The following is a 23,909-nucleotide window of genomic DNA, read 5'->3' on the forward strand; positions in this document are numbered from 1 at the left end:
GGATCGACTTTATTCGGTCGAACAGTCGAAAACGAGAAGTGTCACAATGGCGATAATAATAATTAATAAAGAATTAATAATAAATTTAAGGGGGCTGCAGACGACCATATTTTAAGGAAAATAGCATAGGCAATTTAACATGACGTAGTAAGTTGGCTTGTTAGTGTGTGGAAAGTAAATGCACTTTAGTGTGTGTGAGACTAATCTGAAATCTTTATCAACGTCGTAAAACTTTTTGCAGACGCTGGACATGACAACTATCACTAAGAAAATGCGCGGACTATTTTATACTTTGCAATGATTGTAATTGTTACAATACATTATTATTTCATTTCCGTAGTCATTAGTTCTAATTGACTGATAATCGTTCGAAATGCGGGTAGTATTTAATATTTATGTTATGGATTGGTACTAAAATTCTTAGAAATATTCGAACGCCCTAACTAGGTTAATGAACACGAAGAAAATTTACACCACTCTAATAAAATGTCAAAAACGCCAAAAATCTAGACAAAACTGGGAGACTTGGGATTGATGAATTTAAATGTTGAAAACAGATTTAATTAAGTCACTATATTAGCTAGGGATTGACCAAAGGAATTTTCTATATTGTAATCAAATAATAAGATATTGACAATTTAAAAAAACAGAAATTTATGTATTTTATGTATTTAAGTACGCCGTTAATTTTTGTAATAATAAAAATTCCTTCGATCAAGTTTTAGTAAAGATGTTCAAGATTTTTAATTTGTTTTCAAAATTAAAATCCGTCAAACCCAAGTCCCACAGTTTTGTCTAGCTTATGACCTGTTTTACGTGATTTTTTACATCGTCTGCAGCCCCCTTAAAGAAAAACAGTGTGTTGCCGCAATAGCGAACGTAAGGAATATACAGTGCAACAATAGCGACCGATGAACGAAAAAAAAAACCGGTTTGTTCGCCACGACGGCATGAACACAACACGAGATAATAATTTACAAAAAGGTACAAAAATAACAATTAATAAGACAATAATATAATTTACATTTATAAACACGAATCATTTATGATATTTTAGACGAGGAAACAAAGTGGTACGAAGCCGCGGCCAGATAAGAGTCCGTTTAATCCCATGTAACATGTTCATTTCGGTACAACTCCGAGAACATTAATGTTAATTAATTTGACCCATTCACACACGACGAAAAACACAATCTGCACACGAAACAACAGCAACGAACGTGCGAGAATGCACGAGTATAAACCAAAGCTTCTTCTTTCACGAGTAGGGTCGCGCGATTATTTTACTATTACACAATTAACTATCATCTTGGGAAAATCGATTTTTATCGATTAACCCAACGATTAATTAATTAATAATTAAGTATATTACTCGATTAAATTGAATAACCGATTTATTGATTAATGATTATAAGGATTTATTTACAGATTTATTAATTTATTAGTAACATAATAAATAAATTAATAGACTTTATGTTTTAGATTAATTAAAATAAAAAAACACTAAGACGGTCTAAAATTGACCATTTAAGTTGTTACATGAATAAAATATTGGTATACAAGTAAGTATACATTATACACTTATATAATGTTGTTAGGAAGGGTTCTGAGGGTGGTGAATCGAAAGAGGTTTCGTACGTCTAAAAAATATATTCGTCTCGGTTGTATACAAAATTATTGTACCTATAACATTTTTTTTACATTTTTTTTTCATGGAATATATGCGTTCAAGATTATATTTCAGGTTATCTAAATATGTAATGATTTTCAATAAACTCCATGTATGGATCTCAATAAAATTATATTTAATGCGTGTGGTGTTAAATTAAACGATAGTTTTAAACATTCCCAGTAGAGGGGCCCTTGTTTTAATCCACTACGATCCCCACTATCATAACGCGCAGTTTGCCACAAACATTTTTGTACATAACCTCGTGCGCGTTTCCACGTCAGTTAAAACACGTTATACTGCGCCGAACAATTCCTTTGTGTTTACCGTCGAAAAAAACCGATATAAACCGGTGTTCACTCCGCGCCGTTGCAGGACACGGGGCGTGTTCCAAGGACCGTTCACACGAACGAGCGCCGCGCGTGCAACGTTAAGCCGCGTTCGCACTAGCGTAACAAAACGACGAACATGTGTTCGCGAACAAGATTCGTGTGTAACGAACGGGCGAAACTTGAAACATTCTACCGAACAAATCGGCGATTCGTCAGCTGTCGGTATTTCGGCTTAACATCAAAGGATGTTCCGCGAACATGTTACGACAGGTATGGACACGTCTTCGAACATTTTCACCAATACGCACAATTAAACTGTTATTATTCATAATCAGTTTTTAACGTTATATATATAAGTATATATCTATACTCAACGATTGATTGAACTACTATGAAGTTATTCAGAAGAGTTATTTCAGTTATATGGTCATTTATTGGTTAGCTACACGCGAATTTTTATGTAAGAATAATATGTACGCTATACCCGTTGGTCGTTTTGTTACGCTAGTGTGGACGCGGCTTTACAGATTTTACTCGCTCGTGCGTACCCGCCTTAAAGGTCCCCTCGCGCTGCCGCAGTGGCAATACAATTGTACACAACTATTACAATGGGGGTCGGCAGCTGCACGCTGCAGCTGAAATTCGGACGCGGTAAAATATGGCCGCGCGATATTTATAAAAACCGCCGCATGCTCGGTTTCACCACCATCCCGCAGCGGTATTTTCAATTGACATTCTTCATTTTTCCCCAAAACCAGTGTTAGTACTTCAAATAAATTTGTATTGTTGATGATTATTTTAAATCGTTTAGCATTACACTCTAAGATCATAAAAATACGTATAATTATACGAAATTAAAAATTACTATTTATTTATTCATTATTAACTAACTAATTTGTTTTTGTATGCTTGTAAGTGGATACAATGTATTTAAAATGAAGGTACTGTAGGTGCATAAAATATTATAATAAAATGTTAAATTGTTGTTGTTGTTAAATTGTAAAATGTTAAATGAAATGTTAAAAATAATAATATATTATTTAACTTAATTGATAATAATTCATATAAAAATAATCAATACAATATATTATATATGTATTATGAATATAATATGTATAATAGTAAAAGTGCATGGTATAGTACTAATGCACAATATAGATAAATCATGAATTTTTCAAATAATATATTCTATTACATAGAAATAAATTAATTAACTATACACTTATTGTATGTAACATATAAATATTTTATGTTTATGCTGGATGAAAATCGCCACCGCCGCAATGTGTTCAGTTCATTGATTTTAATATGGCTACCGCTACCGTCACCGCGACAGTGTGTGAGGACATTAAATATACAAAACAACCAAAGCAGCTGCTCATGTGTTAGTTCAGTTTCATTGCTGTAAAAAGCATCCTACACATTTTCAGTATAGGATGCCGGGAATATAATCAATATCGATGTATTTGTATAAAGTTTTATAAAAAAAAAAAAAAAAAAAAAATGAATGCATTTGTAGAAAAATAAGCACTTTGCGATTCCAAGTCGACGAGGTTCACGGGCTGCTGGTGGTATGCATGCAGAAAGTAATAATAAAAATAATAAAGATGATCCCATTAGTTTGGCTTTTAATTCACCTGATAATTATAAAAAAAAATTTAAAAAAATGTCGGTGTACGAAAATTGTGTATGTATTAACGGTATACCATGTGGCGTGAGAACAAGACTCGATTTAAGCATTTAGAGGCCTTAAGCAAGATGAAAATGTATCCCCTCGACAACAATAGCGTGTCATACACCGTCCCAGCACATGAGTTGTCCAAAACAGATTAATAATTACATCTTACTTCTATATTTTCACAAACAAAACAAAAACGATATGAGTACATTTTTTATCCCATAGGTTTCTGTATTTATCTTAAATATATTTTGCTAATGTTTATTTTATACGATGAAATTTGTATTAAAAAAAAAAAAAAAATGTTTTTAAAAATCCTATCTTACATTATAGTAAATATGATCATGAGTGAGACGAGTAAAATTATACTAATACTAAAGGGGTTTCAACAAGGCAGTTAAAATGTTCATTATGATTGACTCATCAAAAGTGAACAAGTTATGAACACGTTCATAATACTTGTTTCAGCAAGAATACATTATTGTTTTCAGTAATTTAGTAATTATATCCATTTTGTGTCATTTATAATAATCGTTTACTAATAATTATTCAATAACGCATTTACAATAATTATTAATGATTAGATTCAAATCTGAAAAATATTAATACCGATACATAAAAACATAATTAATTTTTAATCGCAATCTTTAATCATTAATCAGATTACGATTTACCCAACACTGTATGTAATTAAAATTTTGTATGTTTTGTTTGATGACGTGTTTAAAAAAAGGAAAAATGAAAATAATAAGTTATGAAAACTAATAATAAACAAATTACAAATTTTTTGAATTTTTAATTAAAAATTAAAACATTTTTTAGGGCATTAAGTCCCTAGTCATAATGAACGTTTTAAGTAAAACGTGTAAACTCGTCATAACAATCCGTTCGTGATGATACTAGAAACAAACCAGACCAAAAATCGTACTCGCCAGATGTCGTTACGGCTATTCACAATGCATCATCTGCAACGGATGAGTCAGCGGTTTGCCACTACACCGCTGTGTGCCCGCGGTCTGGTAATGGTCGAAGTAAACGTTCGGCGACGGAAGTTTCGTTATCGACCGCCGCGTCGTACGAGTACACATCATAATACAATCCTAGTAAATCTTGTACAAATAAATAGATAATAACGGACAATTATAATTTATGATAATTTAATTGATTTCTCATAGTGTTGATTTGTACGAGTTAAACACTTGAAATGCATTACACTCTTATAATTATTATTCATAATAAATCGAAGAAAAATATTGCAAAATTGAATTATTATTTGATTGCCCGAATATTCCATGCTACTTGTTTGCATCGTCACTGTTATTCTAATTTCTATTAGTAATACAACAAAATCTAGTAGATTTTTAGTGTTTATTTATATCCCACCAAATATACTTCGTGTAAGAAGATGCTGAGTTATATTAAAAAAAAGTAATTAAAAAGTAATATTAAACCTTTTTTTTTAATCGACAATACACCCACTAAATGAGAACACCTTAGATTAATACATCGAATGATGGATAGTTATGGTTTATTAAAGAAAAATATTGATCGGCCTTTGGTGGAGTCGCAGTAGGGATGTCCCCTTTGCATGACCCTTCAGTCGGAGACCGAAGGGAGTGAACGTTAACCCCGTTCGTCTCTTCACCACTGTCCTATTCACACGCCTGAATAGAATTACCCCTTGTCGTACCGTTTCTCACGCTCAGCTTCCTCCTTGACAGCCATTACGTCATCCGCAAAGCGAACCACTGTATTCCAGTGTATCGTGTTATTCAGCATTAGATAGACCTGCGTATCTGATTTAAATGAATCGATAGTCTGATTAACACCCTCCCATTCATCATCAAACGCTTAATAATATTAAGCCGTAATATACGTGAAATAATATAGAAACTAAGTAATTTGCTATTTTAAATAAAAAAATAAAAAAACAAATGTCTATACCAGAAAATAAGATTATTTGCAAAGTAAAACATTTAGTACATTACCTGACAGGAAGTAATCAGATATTTTAGAGAAATAAATTATTAGTTAATTTACTTAATTTTTAAAGTGGTTTTCTATATTTACTTCCACAACTACACTTTCTGCTAAGTAAATAATGTTTTAGGCATTTTTAATATATTAAAATTCTCTTATTATAATATGATGCCGTATATAACAATAATCCGGATAAAACGATTACCAGTCATGAATTCGGTTGGTTTTATATCTCACGTGCAGTAATTTTGGTCGGATATTACAATACCGATTACAATGATAAATCGGATGTAACGATGTTATTTTAAAAACAAAATTAGTTTATTTATTCGCTTAAAACAATAAATTAGATTTCATAATCGAAAATCGTATTGATCCAGTAATAAATAAAGTACTTTTATTGATTTTTTTTTTTTCAAAAAAATTATAAATATATATAATTAGGTCAATTTAATATTGTTTATATAAGACGTACTATTTTTTATTCATAAATATACAATCTGGTTTGTATAATTATAAATTTATAATACAAAATATTTGTTCTGATATGATCTGATTCTTTAAGTTTCTTACAGATCGATATAAACGAATTCTTCTGTACATTTATTTAAAACTTTGTTTTATTAAGTTTCTATATTACTTCACATATTTTAAAGATTATGTCATAACAAAACATATGATACATATAATACAATGTTGTTAAAATGTTTTTTAAGTTTAGCATCTTTTTACATGCAGTAACAACGAAGTGTTTTTAATGGCACATCAGATATTTTTTAAAATATTTTATGAATTTAATAAAACATAAAAAGTGGTAAACATGTTATAACTAGAGGTAGGATGTTAACGACCAATATTTCATATAAATATACATTAAATAATTTCAAAATATGCAATTACATGCAATAAAATTTTTTAAATATACCTATTTTTACAGCAAATATATGCAAAAAAAATAGTTAATATTAATTCAAAATATCTATATAGTCTTTTGAATGTGTATTTAAAATTACTTTATTACAAATAACACAACTATTAAATACGAAAAAAAATATTAATAATTTTTCGATTTATTAAAGTTAAATTTTCATAAATTAAGCATTTTAAGTATCAAGATTACGCTGTACAATAATAATTTTACTCATATTTTTAAACTTGAAGAATCTTCGACGATCAGACAAAAAGTTTTTGTATACTGAAAATAACACAATTAACGGCTATGATCGATAATTTATAATAAAATGAACAATTTTTAATATTATACTTAATACTTTATAAAATATATGCTACATAACCTAGAAACAATCGAAATATGCTTATAAATGTCAAAAATGCAAATTTGTGAAAAATAAGTTTGCATGTTTGCAATCGAGATTTCAGGAATCGAATTTACATCATATTAGGGTATAATTCTAATTGTGTGAAAAAATATGTTCAAGTCATAAACATTCAAGCTCTAGTTATAACATACACCAAAAAATATTTACTTTTGTAAACTAAACATTTGATTTCCATAACTGAGATTTAAAGTAATGGTCAAAGCCATTATTATTAAAGAACAAAGACGTAATGGGAGCAAAAGTCAAACAGAAACGGTAGTAACAGAATACAGCCAGGGCTGTAGCAAGAGGTGGGCGAAAGGAGCTTACACCCCGGGCTCAATTCCTAAGAGGGCGCAAAAATGAAAAAATTTCAATTTAATTGTTACATATAACTTATTACTTATAAGTAAAAGTAATAATATGTATTTATATATTTACTTATATAATTAATAAATGTTAATTATAATTAATATTAATAAATATATTATATTATATCTATGAATCTACTTGATTGTTATACTAATTGTTATGTTTATTTATATTTTGATAAGTAATTGATTTAAACAAAATTAACAAACGCTTACTAAAGTATAAGAAAAATTTATTATTTATACTACGTTTATAAGAAATATACAGTTTTTTGTGAGTTTTTTTATAAACTAAAATACATTTTGAAATTTCACCCCGAGTGCAATATTTGACGGCTATGGCCCTAAATACAGTATACACCCTCGAGGTTTTTGCACGCACAGTAACAGCGACAGTCACAGTGCATTAAATTAATAACCGACAACACGTCAGTCACCGATTTGAGTGCGTTGAATGGAGTTGTTGGGGCCATGAGAAAATCATTAAATTGAAGTAGGTATGTCGCAGCACATTTGTCGTTACTCTGTGACCTGCGTGTTACCGTGGCCCATCGTTCCGCGCTCGTCCTGCGGTCGATCAATACATTTAGCGCGCGTCACTCGTCGGTCGTTGTTGGCGTCGCCGAATGAATAAATTCGAACAATGTGAACGGTTAAATAAATGACTGAATGATTGACAAATTTACATTTAAATTCATTCGGAAGCATTTGTTTGCTTTTTTTATATGTTTGACGTTCGCACCATAATATAAATGTACCTATAATAATAGAGGGCAGTAGGTGGTGACGGATTTTCTTTTATGTATATGTATATATATATATATATATATTTAAATTACCCAATGTACGATATACAATGCTTATCAATTGATGTTAAAAAAAAAAATCGCGTTAAAAAATATTTCCATGAAAATAAAAACTAAGTGACAAAAAATAATAAATATAGATTGATTTATAGAATATAGTAATAATTTTCTCATTAATATAAATTGAATTATTTTGTTTAATCGTTTGATGATATTTTACATACATATATTTATATAAACCGTTAGGTTAACTTATGTGTTATTTTATGTATCAATAATTAATTATTCAAATGTAGTATTTAAGTAACTGATCCATCTATTACAATTAATGAAAATAAAAGGTTATAAAAATCGTTAAACTTTTTTACTGTTGACATTTTAAGATAATCATTCTGTAAAGTCAATAATGATACTTAAAAAAAAAATGGCGAAATTGGTTCAGTTTTCAATGGAGGAGAGTAATTCGTGCGTTCAAAAATGTAACAAATTTTGTCATAATAATTTATAAAAAAATATTTATCTTAAATATCATAACTACACGACTTTAAAAAACGGCCGCCTTGAAACAAATTCTTTTTTCAAACAATTAAGATATGCCATCACTCAAATAATACGTTTAAAAATTCTGCACTCGAATATTCGCGATTAGTTTACATTAGAGCACGCACAATCCGACTGTGTGTGTGCTCATGTTGTGCGTTCTACAAATCAGGGACGCCTACAGAAATGTAGCTCAGGGGGGGCAAAAAAATTGTAAGTACCTAAATACTTATAGGAAGATTTACTGCTACATATTTCATCTACTCATATTTTGTATTACTATCATTAATAATTTTTTAAAAATCAAAACTCATTTAAGTTTATATAAAATTACATTATTAGTTATTAGTTTTAATATTTATAAGAAAAAATATAATAAAGTTTAAACAAAAAACAACTTTATTTGATTGAATTCGCATCATATTTTATTATTTTATTCAAAAAGTAATGACAATCTCCTTTTGTTTGAAGCAAATAAATTAATTGAATCATCATTTGTTGATTAAAAAAATGTTAGATACTTATTAGATACAAGGATTGTCGAATAGTCACTGAATACCCAAGATCAGCTTTATATAAAATAACTTCCAATTTTGTAAGTGACGCGAAAATCTCAGGGAGGGCAATGGCCCCCACTGCCCCCCCACCCATCCGGGCGTCCCTGCTACAAATGTATTATGTGTAGATGGTATGATAAGCACGCAACGAACGTTTGTAACAAACAGCGAACGGGAGCCGAATTTTTCGGGTTCATTGTGCGATGTGATAATCGTCATATTTACTGCTCAGTATCATACTAACTTCTAATGCGTGAAAACGTCTGAGTGCACAAGACACACAGCAAGATCATACATGGCAAGGGCGTATTTGAAAGGGGGGGGCAAAGGGAGCATTCGCCCCCCATGGCTCATATTTTTTTTTTGAATATAATACATTGATTTATTTAAAAAAAAGAATGTATAAATAATTAAGAATATAAATTATAGTCTATCATTATAATATGATATTATCAGGACTCAGAAGTTGTAGCACTAAAAATGTTACTTTTTAGCTTTTAAATATGCGCTATAAATAGCATGAAAAATAAAAAAATATGCAAAATTTTTAAATTTATTAGAAAAAAATGTAATTTTACAATTTTTTGGGCTCATAGACACAGTTTGGACTGGTTGAATAATAAACTGTTAACAAAAATGTTAAATTACTTAAATATATTTGTAAAAATGTACTTATTATTAGATTATTTACCTTAGAAATTATCCTGGATGATAAAATGTTTGATAATTTAATGCAATGATATAATAAGGGAATAACAATGACGTCACTAACTATTAATACATCAAATTGTCGATGAAAGCATAAAATAATATTTAATGAGGTCTATTTATTTCCAATAATTCAAATATTTTTAAAAATATAATCAAGTAAATACAATTATTATCAACAAAATATGATTATTTCCAATATTATGTGAAAATAAGCAAAAAATAGCAAAATTAAATTTTATGTATGATATTCGAGTAGTGAGAAACATATTTGTATCTTACTTTGGATGTTCTAGGAGGAACCAAAAAAAATATGCATTTGCTAGGACTTCCGAGCCCTGGTTATTATATACTTATTGCGAAAATTCGCAATAGATTATTTATTTATATTATAAATAGTATAGGTACTATCGAATCAATACATAAACACATTTTTACAAATCAATAAGTGAGTATAATAAAGAAAATTGAAAGACATATAGAAATGACAGAGTGTGTTTATTAAAATATATGTTCCGCAGCATTAGGATAGACTATGTTTGAGAGGGTGTAATTATTACATAGTCATTATGCAGTGCTTCCTTCCAGACAATATTACTTAATATAATTAGGTAATAATATTAGTATTGTTTGATAGTCGTTTGTTGTTATATCATTGGGTAAGAGCCAATGAGAATGCAGTATTTGAAAAAAATTGAAAATAAGGTTGATTGTGCACACATAACTTTTTTCAAACTCAACGAATTTAAGAAGTTAATGGCTCAAAAGGAAGAACTTGATCCACTGAGTGTTCTGAGAATGAAACGATCAAGATCCATTGATTAGAAGAGGAGCTATGAGAATTCGAATTGCTTGAGTGAATATGTTCCATAAGAAATGTACAGGGAAGAATCCCATTGGTGGGAGTTGAGTGAATTTCAATGATTGATGACATATCTGTGTGTAAATACCTATAATTTAAAAAAAAAATGAAGGAAATCGGCCGAAATGAACGGTGAGACGGACTGACTTTAGTTTTCATAAATGTTTTTAATATATAAAATTATAACAGTAGTATGAGCTGTAGGTAATAAACTGTGAGTTATTTTTAAGTTTGTATTGAAAAAAAATTAATTTCTTCCCCCCCCCCCCATGGATTCAACTCAAATACGCCGTTGCCCGGTGGTATATCTAAATGGCACCATTATTTTTTTCTGACCATCGTTACATTTGTCAGGTAATTGTTACGAGTAAAATATAGTATGTGTATAAATGGCGTGGAATGGATCATTTAAAAAAAATTACTCAAAAATATTATAAATCAATTATTTACGGAAATTATTTAATTTATATTATATAAATATTTTGATTGTATTGAATAAATTTGAATTTATTTTATGTTTAATATAATATAAAGTCATTTCAAATTAGCTTTCCTTGCTTTTTCTGATGCAAATGACTCAATGACTATTTTAAAATTAATCTGCATTGCTAACGCTGATTCTAAGCAAAGAATTGCTTATACGGAAACTCTTGTCACAGGACCGATGAAAGTTATTTATTCTTGAAAACACGTTGAACGAACGCTAAGCACTATTAAATAATATTATTTCAAAGCAAATGGTATCTTTTCATAATTTCCTATCTAATATTTCATACGGTGTTATTTTTATTTAAAGACCTTAAATTTTATACACGTTTACCATTTATTTTACCGTGATACAATGCGTCCATCTGTTATTATCATTACATGGTTTATACGCCATACGGGCTACGTTAAAATTAAAATTAAACTGTCTTATCGTTTGTAATTGAAAAGTATATTATCGGAATAGTCGGGATTTCCGGAACGATTCGTGACTTGACATATTACCTATAGTTGTTAATAATTAATTTATTCCCAATTTTTTCCGCAGCGTTCATTAAATTCTTATTATTAATCGAGTGTTTAATTTTTAATAATTTGTGACAATCAGCGTTAGGTGATCTATTTTACCATCATTATAATATAATTTATGGTCGTTATATTATTTAAGTGCTCGTGTGATAGCTATTCTTGTCCCGTAGGTTCAAGTTAACCGATCAAACTCCACACCTGCTACAACGCACACACACTCCCCTCTGTCTTATTTCCATGGTCCGGGCACACACTACCGTCGTACGAAGATATCGGCCAATTAATTTAAATCATTACGTGACAAATCGATATCTCTCGTTCCCACCGTTTCCGTCGCCCGACAACTTTGCTGTTGATTAAGCCGGCGGGCGACGATATTTCTTTTCCACACAACAACATGGAAGAGTGGTGCCCCGATTTGTTGCCACGCTTTCGGGCGGCATCAAAGATGTACATTGTGTGGCTGGTAAGGCATATTTTTTATTATTTACTTTCATCATACCGTGACCGGTATCCTTGTTTTTTCGAATTATATTATTGTTAATATTATCACCATATACTCCCTGTAATCGTCCAGAGGATCCGGTGGGAGGTATATTTATATGGTTTTTATTCTTACTTAATTGTTTTGTCTTTCATTTTGTCCGAGTTCATTTACTCCCGAGAGAGCTTTCTTGGCACCAACATAATATAATTTTCTACTAATTTTTTTATCTGTGTATTTTTTATCTTGTTCCTATATGTATATACTTAAAAAAAAAACAAAAAAATCCTATATGTTCCGGTAAACGCCTCGGCTATAGGTTGGCGACTCGAATCGGCCCGTCATATAACTCTCCGTGTTGAAAGTGCGAGACGTTACAAATTTGTAGTTCGTAATTTCCGGGCCCTCTAAAAACTCCGGGCTTGGGGGAGATCATTCCTCCCCCCCCCTCCTATCAGGCTAAGCTCTAGTGCGGACGCGGCTTTAGGTAACGAATTCATCACCGATTTTATCGGACAATCGATAAACCTAACAATCGTCGGTCAAGTTGAACAGCCGATTAATCGGTGGTGAACACTAGGTGGAAAAACAATCGGCTAACCGATTGTACCGGTGCAAAAATCGATCAATCGAAACAACTCCGAAAATACTTCGCGAATTCACAATGTTGGGAGGTATATTATTGGTACTAGTGTAACTTGGTTTAAAATATTGGAGGGGAGTACCGTAGCCTTGTAGTTAATATTTCTGGAAAATAATCGAAGTGAACTTTGTCCCTTGCTAGGATATAACCCATAAAATCGTCTGAACAAAATCGAACGTGCACGTAAAAAAAAAAAACTTAAACGCATTAACGATATTAGTTTTGCCCCGTCCCCTCTACGCCCGTGTGCGTTAACTGGTTCGCCGGGAGCGCTGCGGACGTCCAACTTTCGAGAACATATTTTGTCGAAAACAAGTGCCACCGAGTATTTGCTGTTCGACCTTCTTGGATATCCATTCGCATTGTATATGTCGTTTTTCTTGGACCGGTGCCCGATCGATGTCCCAACCGTGTCTGCTTTGCGTTGACGACGCAGTTTCGCGTCATGGTCGTCCGCCCGAGCTGATCGTTTCGTTTCGCTATGCCCGCGCGTTGCCGCCATCGCCGTCGTTTAAGACTCCGTCGTATTCGCAACATCGCCGCCCGTACATCACACCAGCATTGCCATCAGTCTGCATTTAATATTGTTTCCATTAGCCGTGATCAGGTTTGCTTATTATTATTGTTGTTATAATTATCGTTCCGTACCGTTTTCCTGAACATCGGTGATTCGCACCTTTCGAAAACATTACAGTCGTATGATTATAAATATATAGCGTGGAAAATAAATATTAAATATTATGTGCAGTCGATTGGACTAAGGAGCCAGCGACGTTTATAAAACCAATTAATAATATAAATGTGGAGCGAGAATTAAGGTTTGAGTGGACGGCGAGACACCTTGTCTTGGTAAAATGTAAACGGTGCATCTGTGTAATCTATATAGTCACACGAAGCCATATAAGTGTTTCTAATTATATTAATAGTTATTTTTCGACCATAATCTCCGGTGTGTTCTCGTCATCGCCTAAAAGGTACCTCTCCCGACTTGAAGTCAACGAGACCAACCGCTCGAAAAGAAAACGTAATCGTATCCGTTGTAAAATATAAAAACGAACGATTGCAACGTAAAAAAATATGTACATTATAATTCATCTATTAATATTGTAAAAATACTTGGTGCATTGACACAATTAAATTTACAAATTAAAAATAAAAATAAAATCTATTAATATTAATTTTTTTTATCTTCATTAAGTTTATTATTGTAATAAGTGAATATTATTTTTTAAATATCGGGCTAAATTTGGATAAAATAACATAGGGTCTATCCCCCTCCACTCGTTTGGTTATGACAATGAGTGAACACCATACGTATGTCATTATTACGTATGAACTTGATCGAGTACAATAAAATGGCGTCAGTTGGTAATAACGTGCTAATACGGAGAATGCAGACGCCTTGCCTATCCATCAACGGCGTCAACTGCGTTTGAGAATAAATATGGAGTAGAACGCGTTTGTTCGTTGACGCGAACACGGAATGAGCGATTCAACCTGCTTCGTGAGTCGTTATGTGGCGGCGGCGGCGGCGTCGTCTAGTCCGTCCCGCATCCGTTTCCGCCGTGTCGACGCGCCATGAAATCGTGAACGTGATGATGAAAATCATCGACAAATAATGTTACATTTGATCAGACGGCTGGTAACCATCGCTTGACCTTATTTATGATTAATTTATGGTTATTTGGTTTGGGCGTGAGAAACAAACGGTATATAATTATAAAACTATTAGGCTAGTCGCTGACTGGCAATTTTCAGTTGCGCGATAGTTGCGCAATAGTTTAATTGCACGGGTGACTTCCACAGTGATATATGACAATCAGCTCACATGCAACTAATCAGTTTGACCAACTAATTAGTTTGTGTTTTGTCACAAATCGATCGATTACATCCTATGTATCATAATGTGACACGAGAGTACAGTTACATTTGTGATTGCGGTATGATGAAACTGTTGCGCAACTATCGCACAACTGAAAATTGCATTTCAGCGACTAGCCTTAATGTTAAATGGTTAACACAATGCTTAATATAATATATGAACATGACAACGCAGACCTGTTGTATTAACAATTGGTGAGGCGCTTAAATAGGCCGTAGAATTTTCTAGAGGCGGCAATGGACGGCGCGCGTTAGTTCGAGAACGTTCTCGGAAACGCGGCGGCGACTGTACGGTCCGTCGGTACGTTTGTTTGATAATGTTCGCAAATAATCACACGCGCTCACCACATATTATATTGTCTTTCTTATGAAGAAGAGACGATCGGTCACATCATTTCGATATTTGATGTATACCTACCATGTCATAAACCCCAGGTGAATAAAGTCAGAGGCGCTGAAGTTGCCTTCCATCGTAACGAATATATTTCACGTAATGTACAATGAAATATTGATCTCGCGGTACGAAGTGGTAGTGAAATAAAATTTAAAGCCGACATTTGAACGATCTGTTTACTTCTCGAATTTTTGCGGATGATGCAATATAGTTTCTTATAGTTTTTTTTTTAAACATTTTCCCCCTATTCTAATGATGGAAAATATAATTTTGTTGTTACGATTCCTCCCGTACAAAATTATTAAGTAAAAAAAAAAAACTCTTATAACCATCGCTTACGTTTTCGAGTATAACAGATGGAAGGGAGGTGGGTGAAACCGAATCGATCCAGTGTCTATGGACACGCCTATTTGGATTTTACGTGTATAGGGGCAAAGACGCGGTTATGTTCTGGAGGAGACGGAACAGCTGTGCATTTTACGTCAAAGACATTATAAAATTTAGTTTCAAATTCTAAAGGTTAAATATTGTTTACGGCGTTCTTATTCCATTTTGTGCATGTGAAATATTGGACTCATTTAATCTTAAACAGTTGTCATTGTTTCTTTTTTACTTTGAGAAATTTGTTTCAAATTTTAAAAGTTATATTGTTTACGGTGTTCTGTACCTATTTTGTTCATTTGAAGTATTGAACTCATTTAATCTTAAACAGTTATAGTTATATCTTTTTTAGATAAAAATAGTGCTGTCATTTTGTTATAATTCTCGTCTCTCAGTTAAACTAGGTGTTTTTATATTTTAATACTTCTATAAAGAAAATGTCCAAATTTAGCAAATCTGGTTGTATTGTTTGCGGTGCGACAGTTTTTAAAAACCCTGATATTTCTTTACATCGGTAATTGCATTATATCATTTAAATAAACGTAATAATAATATAAATATAAATGTAATATAAATGTACTATTTTTTATTTAGGTTTCCCAGTGACCTAAATCAAAGGTATCGATGGATTGAAGCATGTAAACTAGACGATACGTTTTTCAATACATCTAGTAGAATATGTTCTCTTCATTTTAAACACGAGTACTTTAAAACAAAATGCCTTAGAAGAATTTTATATCCAGGTTCGGTGCCAACAATATTTACAGAAGAAGAGATGAAAAACAACCGAAATATGAGTATGAAATTTGTTATTTTTATTTATCAAATTTCTAAATTTTCTATTATTATTATTATCTTATAATTTAGAACTGCTACTTTTCACCTTATACACTATTTTGAAAATCAATCATTAATACTAATTTTTTTCCTAGATATGTTCCTTATCTCACTTTTCATCAGAAACTTTTTTACTTAGTGAATGTTTTTTAAATTAAAAAATTATTTACATTTATTTTAATGAACAATTTTAAGTTTGATGGATAAAATGTATTTTAATTTTATGTGTAGTGTTATGTGCCACCATTATAAGCCTATAATAGTAGATAACATTTTTTTATTGAGATACATTTATGATATTCTTAATTGTATTTAGTACAAATATATGTACTAATATAATAACTTGTATTTCAAACAAACAAAATTTCTTTTAAGCGGAGTAATAAATATATTCCATTCGTAATTTATAAAACATTGTTTACAATAAGTATAATGTTAATGCCAAAAATCTTTTTTGCATAACTCATTTTACCAACATTTGTCACTTATAATTTATGTGTGCTATACAATCGGTATTAGACAATTTTTCTTATGCATTTTGAAGGAAAATAAAAAACTGACTAAAATTTGTACCCATAGAATTTGTAATATTCATAAATATAATTGTGGATAAACTATAACATTACAAATATTTAAAATAGATGTGTAATGCAGATTTATAATATTCAATAATCAAAATAGTTGCCAATATTTTTAATACTTTTACTAAAACTTTTTTCCAAATTATTACATGGATAATTATTGACCTACTCATACTTTATATTTTAATAACTAATTAAATTTATTAGTAAATTGGTAATTCAAATTATTTATTGAGATAATTTTATCATATATTGTATTTGTTTTAATTCGATAAAAACTAGGCTAAAATGATTAAGTGTTTAGTTAATAAGTTATGGTTGGATAAGTTTAAAAAACATTGTTACAAAATATTGTATTAATTATGTTATTATATTTCTATATTTCATATTAATATGGTAATATTTTAATCATGATTGATGTCAATTAATTTTCATTTTTTAGTGAACATTTCTAAGACAGCAATCTATCTTGTGTTAAATACTCATACTAATGAAGTTTTTTAATTTATAACAAAAATTCCTCTAGTAAACTTAATTTAGAGTTTTTAGGTTGGTAAAAAAAATGGACATAAACTGTTCATATGTGTGGAATACATTTATTGTTTACTGAAATTAAATTAAAAAATTGTATATTTTTATCTAAAAATACAATATATTATGCTCTAAATTAATTTATTATTATTTTTATTTGAAAATATATTTTTTTTAAATACCGTTATATGATAAAATGTACTAACAACCGCATGGTTTAACTTGTGAGTCATAGAATTAACATAAATTGCTTCTTGGTGTTTTATATGTAAACCAATTTTACTTATTTACATACAACTCGTGCCGTCATATGAATCAGCAATAATAAGAAAGGAATTTAAGTTTAATTAATCAATACATTTAAATTTGTTTATCAGATTTTCGATTTTCTAATACATCAATAAATCAAAAGAACATTTCTTTAATTGTCAAGCTTTTTAGATATTGAACACAGAAAGCTAATTGTTGTTTTTTTTTTTTTGAAACCCCTTATAAAAAATACATTGGCATAAATATTGGCAGTGTCATGATTATATTGATAAATAATATAACCTTAATGGTCTACATGGTTAGTTTATATTATTAAATTTATTATTATGATTATAATTATTTCTCTATATATTTTGATAATTGTTGTTTCTATAATTTGATTTGCTATGCTAAACTTGAGCAATTTTTATTTGACTTATATGATTTTTTAAAACTTCCAATTCTCTGTTAAGTTTTTTTATTTTTCCATTCACCTTATTGTTTGATTTCAACAAATCTTATAATCTCAAATTTTTCTAAAGTTTTTTTTATATTTGTAATTGATAGATTTTGAGATAACACTATTAATTGAAAAGCCTCTTTGTTTAATTCTTTTGATATTTTGCTTACATATTTTCTCCTCTGTCATATATTTATTTATTTTATAACTTATTCCTACTATTTAAATTATGAATTCTTTATACATCTACCTTTTCAGAATTATCTTTCCCTTTTAAATCAATGTTTCCAATATATTTTCTAGCAATTCTATTCCTGGTTTTGCTCCTTTCTAACTAACCGTTTCCAAACAGTTAATGTCAAAATTTTTGCCCTCCCAAATTTAGTGTTCCATCTAATATCCCCCAAGGCGACCACTTATCAACTCTCCTTTTTAATATTTTCATTATTGAATTACCAGATGTTATTAAAAAGTCTAAAAAAAAATTTATTTGCTAATGACATCAAACTATTAAAAATAATAAAAGATACTCAAGATGTTACTAATTTACAAACGGATTTAAACAATTAACAAAATTGGTGTGAAAGGAATGATCTATTTTCAAATATTGAAAAATGTAAGGTCATGCGTTTTAATTTAATCAAGAACCCAATTATTTTTAACTATTTTATTTCTAATTCTAATCTGGAACTTGTCTCTAATTTTAAGAATCTTGGGATAGTATTTGATTATAAGCTACATTTTTCTTATCACACTGAATTTATTAAAAACAAAGCAATGCGTATTCTTGTTTTCATCAAACATTCTTGTAAAGATTGCTCTTTGGTTTGTTCGAACCTTGATTAATGTCCATTAATTTGGATAAACAATACGTCTAAACAAAATGATAATATTGAAGCTGTACAAAATAACTTTTTGTGATTTATGTCTTTCAAATGTAACATACATAGGCCACCACATGGTTCATGTGATAATATTTTAAATTATTTAAATCTTATTCCGCTTAAAACTAGATGTTTACAACTGATCTTGAAATTTCTCCATAAATTAATTTCTATCTTAATCAATTATCCTTATTTATTTTACTTGATCAACTTTAAAATTAATTCCTTTAATACCAGAAATTCTGAACTTTTTTATACTATTCATTCTGACAAAAACTATATATTAAATATTCCTGCAAATAAGTTAATGATTGCTGGGAATAATTATACTTTTAATTTTAATTAGTTAAGTTTATTTTGTATGTCTTACTCTTATCTCTTTATTATATTGTTTCTTAGATTAATAGTTTTGTAATTTTTATTCATATTAATTTTTGTGAATTTCTCATTGTATACTATACCAAATTTATCATAATTGTAAAATCTTACTTCTGTAATTTAAACCATTTATTTAAGAACTTCATCCGTTTAATTATTATGAATAAATGAAAAAAATACTGGTATATATAATTCAATATTACATAGACTTGAATGTATTTAATTAAATAAACTTAATTATTAACACAAAATCAATATTATCTATATTAGCCCATAAAAATAATTTAAATTTAAATATAAAAAAAAACTACTCACCAAATAATATTGGCAATTATTTTAGTTTGAAATATCAAAATAATATATCTTATATCTAAAAAAAATTTGCTAAATTTTAAATAATAATACTAGGTAATAATTTAAAAATGGCTTTATAAACTGATAATAATTTAATCAAACATATAAAGAATAAAACTAAAATCTTTACAAAAAATCCCCCTACTTTTGAAAATGTTAGTATGTATAAACTTAAATGTAATTGTAATATATTTTATAAAGGCAAGGACAAATATAATATATATACAAAATTTGCTATACTTGTTTTAGAAAATAAACATCATTTAAATTTTGATATCAATACAGACTAAAAAATATTAAATACCAAAAAAATTTTTTTTTCTTTTAATTATTTTTTTTTTTTTTTTTGTATGAATTCAGTTTTAGAATTTACACATACACAGTGAATTTAAGAAAAATAATTTTATTTATATTTTAAACGTACAAACCATTTTTATAATATTTTATTAATACATTTAAGATAATAATTAATAATAATAACCAAAGTATTTATATTTCTTAACATATATTTGTCTAATAAGAACGCATTTTAACTTTTCTATTAAAACAAATTATCTCTATGTAAAACAACCAATTTTTTTTCAATGTATTCCTTTCTTTATTTTTTATATTCAGTCACGATTTTATTGACTTTGTATATACCTGACAATGAATTTTTACTTTTTATCCGGTCGTACATAACAGTTATAAAAAATACTCTAGGATAAGTATTTATTTATTTATACAAACTTTTTTTTTATTTACTTATAAATTTATATATCATCAATAGTTTTATCTTTTTTTTTCTTTATTGAAAATGTAATACTTATTCCTGTTTATTAATTATTAATATGAAACTTAAATTATTTCATTATTTAAATGTTATTAGTCAAAGCACAAACATTTGAAATTTTAATATTGATTTTATCAACAAATTATATAATAGTATACATAATATAATAAGTATAAATTAATATTAGGTTAAATAAAGTGTTCAAATGAATCATTGACACATTACTTCCATATTAATGGGCCAAAATATGAAAATTAACTTATAAAATTTTCCAAATGTCTAAAAATTTTGATATATTAAAAAAAAGATGTAATCAAAGCAAAATAAATGTTTGTAATCATTAGTTTCAGAATCTTCCAAGTATTCATGACAGTATTTTAACATCAAAAATTACTTGTATATTGTATGATGAATTAAAAAAACTTAATACAAATTGCTGAAAAAATTTGTAAACAAAAAGTTTTAAGTCCATAGAATATAAATAAACCATTAGTTACTATTGAAAATATAAAATTGTTAGATAAGGTAAAATTAACTGATAAAGTTATAGAAATATTAAAGACTTGCAGTAAAAAGAATAATATTCGGGTGGTTGGTATATGTGTAGGGGATGTAAAAAATTGAAATGAACAGTATATAGGAATTTTGACTTTACTTCACTATGAAAATTAATCATATTTTTACATATAAAATTTCCAAAGAATACCATTTTAAAAACTGATATTTTTTATTTAATTTAATATTTTGTAGTAAATTATTTTTGCTAGAATATGATAGATCTTAGAACACTCAAAATAAATTGATAATTGTAGTTTTTTTCCTTCTTAAAATTTAAATTATCCTAGGATGCCTAATATTTAATTAAAATAATTATTAAATTTTATTTATGTACTTCTCACAGTTCCTAAAATAGTTAGAACTAACAAGAAATCAGCAAGCCTAAGAGTTAAAAAAGAAAAGGATGATGCTAGTATAACTAAAGAAGAAAAAAGTAAGCAACATTTTTTTCCCCTATAACAATTAACCTAAATAATAATTTTTTGTTAGTTAATATTCAGTAGAAAATTATTTTTATTATCAATTACTATATGTAAGAACCATCGATAAAATCAATAATTGTAATTTCCTTCTCCCCATTTTAAAATTTAAACTATCCTAGGATACTTAATATTTAATTAAGAAAATTATTGAATTTTCTTTATGTATTTCCCACAGTTGCTAAAATAGTTAGAACCTACAATAAATCAGTAAACCTAAGAATTAAAAAAGAAGAGGATGATGCTAGCACAACTGAAGAAGAAAGTAAGCATATTTTTTTTTTAATTTATTTTTTTTTTGTTAGTTAATATTCAGTAGAAAATTATTTTTATTAGTAATTACTATATGTAAGAAAATTCAATAAAATCGATAGTTTTAATTTCCTTTTTCCCATTTTAGAATTTAAACTATCCTAGGATACCTAATATTTAATTAAAAACATTGAATTTTCTTTATGTATTTCCCACAGTTCCTAAAATGGATAGAACTAACAATAGATCAGCAAACCTAAAAGTTAAAAAAGAAAAGGATGATGCTAGTGTAACTGAACAAGAAGGTAAGCAAAATAGTTTTTTTCCTAGAACAATTAACCTAAATAATAATTTTTTGTTACTTAATATTCAGTAAAAAATTATTTTTATTAACAATTACTAAGAATAATCAATAACATCGATAATTGTAATTTCCTCCTCCTCCCCCCCCCCATTATAATTAAAAAACTTTTTAATGAACTATTAATTTTTTTTTTCTACATTTATCCACAGCTCCTTCTACATCTACTGAAGTTAATCAGGTTTATCAGGTCAACGAGGGGGCGAGTTGTTCCACAGTTAATGATTACAATGAAAAAACAGAAACACATGATGAAATAGAAACACAAGAAGAAACAGAAACACAAAAAGAAACAAAAACACAAGAAGAAACAGAAACACAAGAAGAAACTAATGCAGAATCAGTTGTGGAAGAAGATTTTTGTCCAAGAACAATGTGCAGATATAGTTCAGAAGATTACGAAGTTTTTTGGATATGTAGAATTTGCCTCAGGTTTATGTTCAGCCGAAATAGAGTTATAGAACACTTGGAAGGTTGCAATTTACCAGACTACGTTACATTTGATGACGATGAAGAATCTGATGGGGAATTTGTAAGATTAAAATTCAACGAACCATATTCATCCAGTGATGATGAATAACTTATACATAATATAATTAAAGTCATTATGAGTTGTGTTGAACCTTCTAATAATAATATCTTCTGTTTTCATATACTTTGTAAGTTGAATATAAAGTGTACATCTATCACTGATTATGAATTCTATATCTATAAATTATAATAACTATTTGTATTATATTTGAATTGTATTTAATTTAATTTAAGTATAATTTATATTTACTACTTTTTTTTCCCATAATATATTTTTAATTACATATTTAATTATTATTTTTAATTTAATTTTTTTCATTTAAATTTAATTTAATTTAATTATTTTATATAATTTAATTTTTATTTTTAAGGAATTACATTAATAATGTGCTTATAATACAAAATTATTTGAGAATAATGGAATTTTTTGTTTCTTTCCTATTACCTTGTCCTTAACCTTTTTTTTATATTGAGGAAGAAAATTACCCTTTAAAGTTCAATGTCATTTTTAACAATGGTGTGGTATTACTCAATAAAGATTTATTTATAAATGAAATAATGCTTTTTTTAAAAAAAAATTTATATATTATACAGAGTTATTTAAACACAATAATTGCTTATATTATAGACCTTATAGTATCATATTACATAATTTAATGGGACAAAGTTGATTACATTGTTGTAGGTAACAAAGATAATACTAAAAAAAAAAAAACCGAGAATAATCTATAAAATTAATATATCCACATAAAAAAAACCCTATAAATATGAATTATAAAATATTACATAAAAATATAACATTTTTATTTTTAATGATTTAATTAATTTTAATAATTAAAGATAGTGCTTTTATCTATTATATATATAAGCTGACATCAGCTTTAACATAAAATGTCTATTTTTCTAGGGAATGTTGATAACCATTGTCAAATATTTCCGTTGGTTGAGGTGATCAATAATTACAATATTCATAGTAAAATTCTTAATATTAAAAATATCTTTATTATTAGCACATGGCTTTGGCATAAATAATTAAGGCATACATTAACAACAGATAATAAAG

The 23,909-nt window shown here is 28.5% G+C and overlaps 1 protein-coding gene across 1 annotated transcript; it reads left to right on the plus strand.

Annotated features, from left to right (window-relative positions):
* The first annotated feature begins 7,191 nt into the window (after positions 1-7,191).
* Positions 7,192-22,986, plus strand: LOC112691611 (THAP domain-containing protein 1-like). The gene is made up of 8 exons (XM_025565922.1): positions 7,192-7,289; positions 12,198-12,302; positions 16,071-16,133; positions 16,214-16,416; positions 21,567-21,656; positions 21,881-21,967; positions 22,173-22,259; positions 22,468-22,986. Exons 1-8 carry the CDS (start codon positions 7,192-7,194, stop codon positions 22,893-22,895), a joined length of 1,161 nt encoding a protein of 386 aa, XP_025421707.1. The 3' UTR covers positions 22,896-22,986.
* The last annotated feature ends 923 nt before the right edge of the window (positions 22,987-23,909 follow it).

This window comes from Sipha flava, unplaced genomic scaffold (genome assembly GCF_003268045.1).
Source record: "Sipha flava isolate LNK unplaced genomic scaffold, YSA_version1 65_pilon_pilon, whole genome shotgun sequence".
NCBI lineage: Eukaryota > Metazoa > Arthropoda > Insecta > Hemiptera > Aphididae > Sipha > Sipha flava.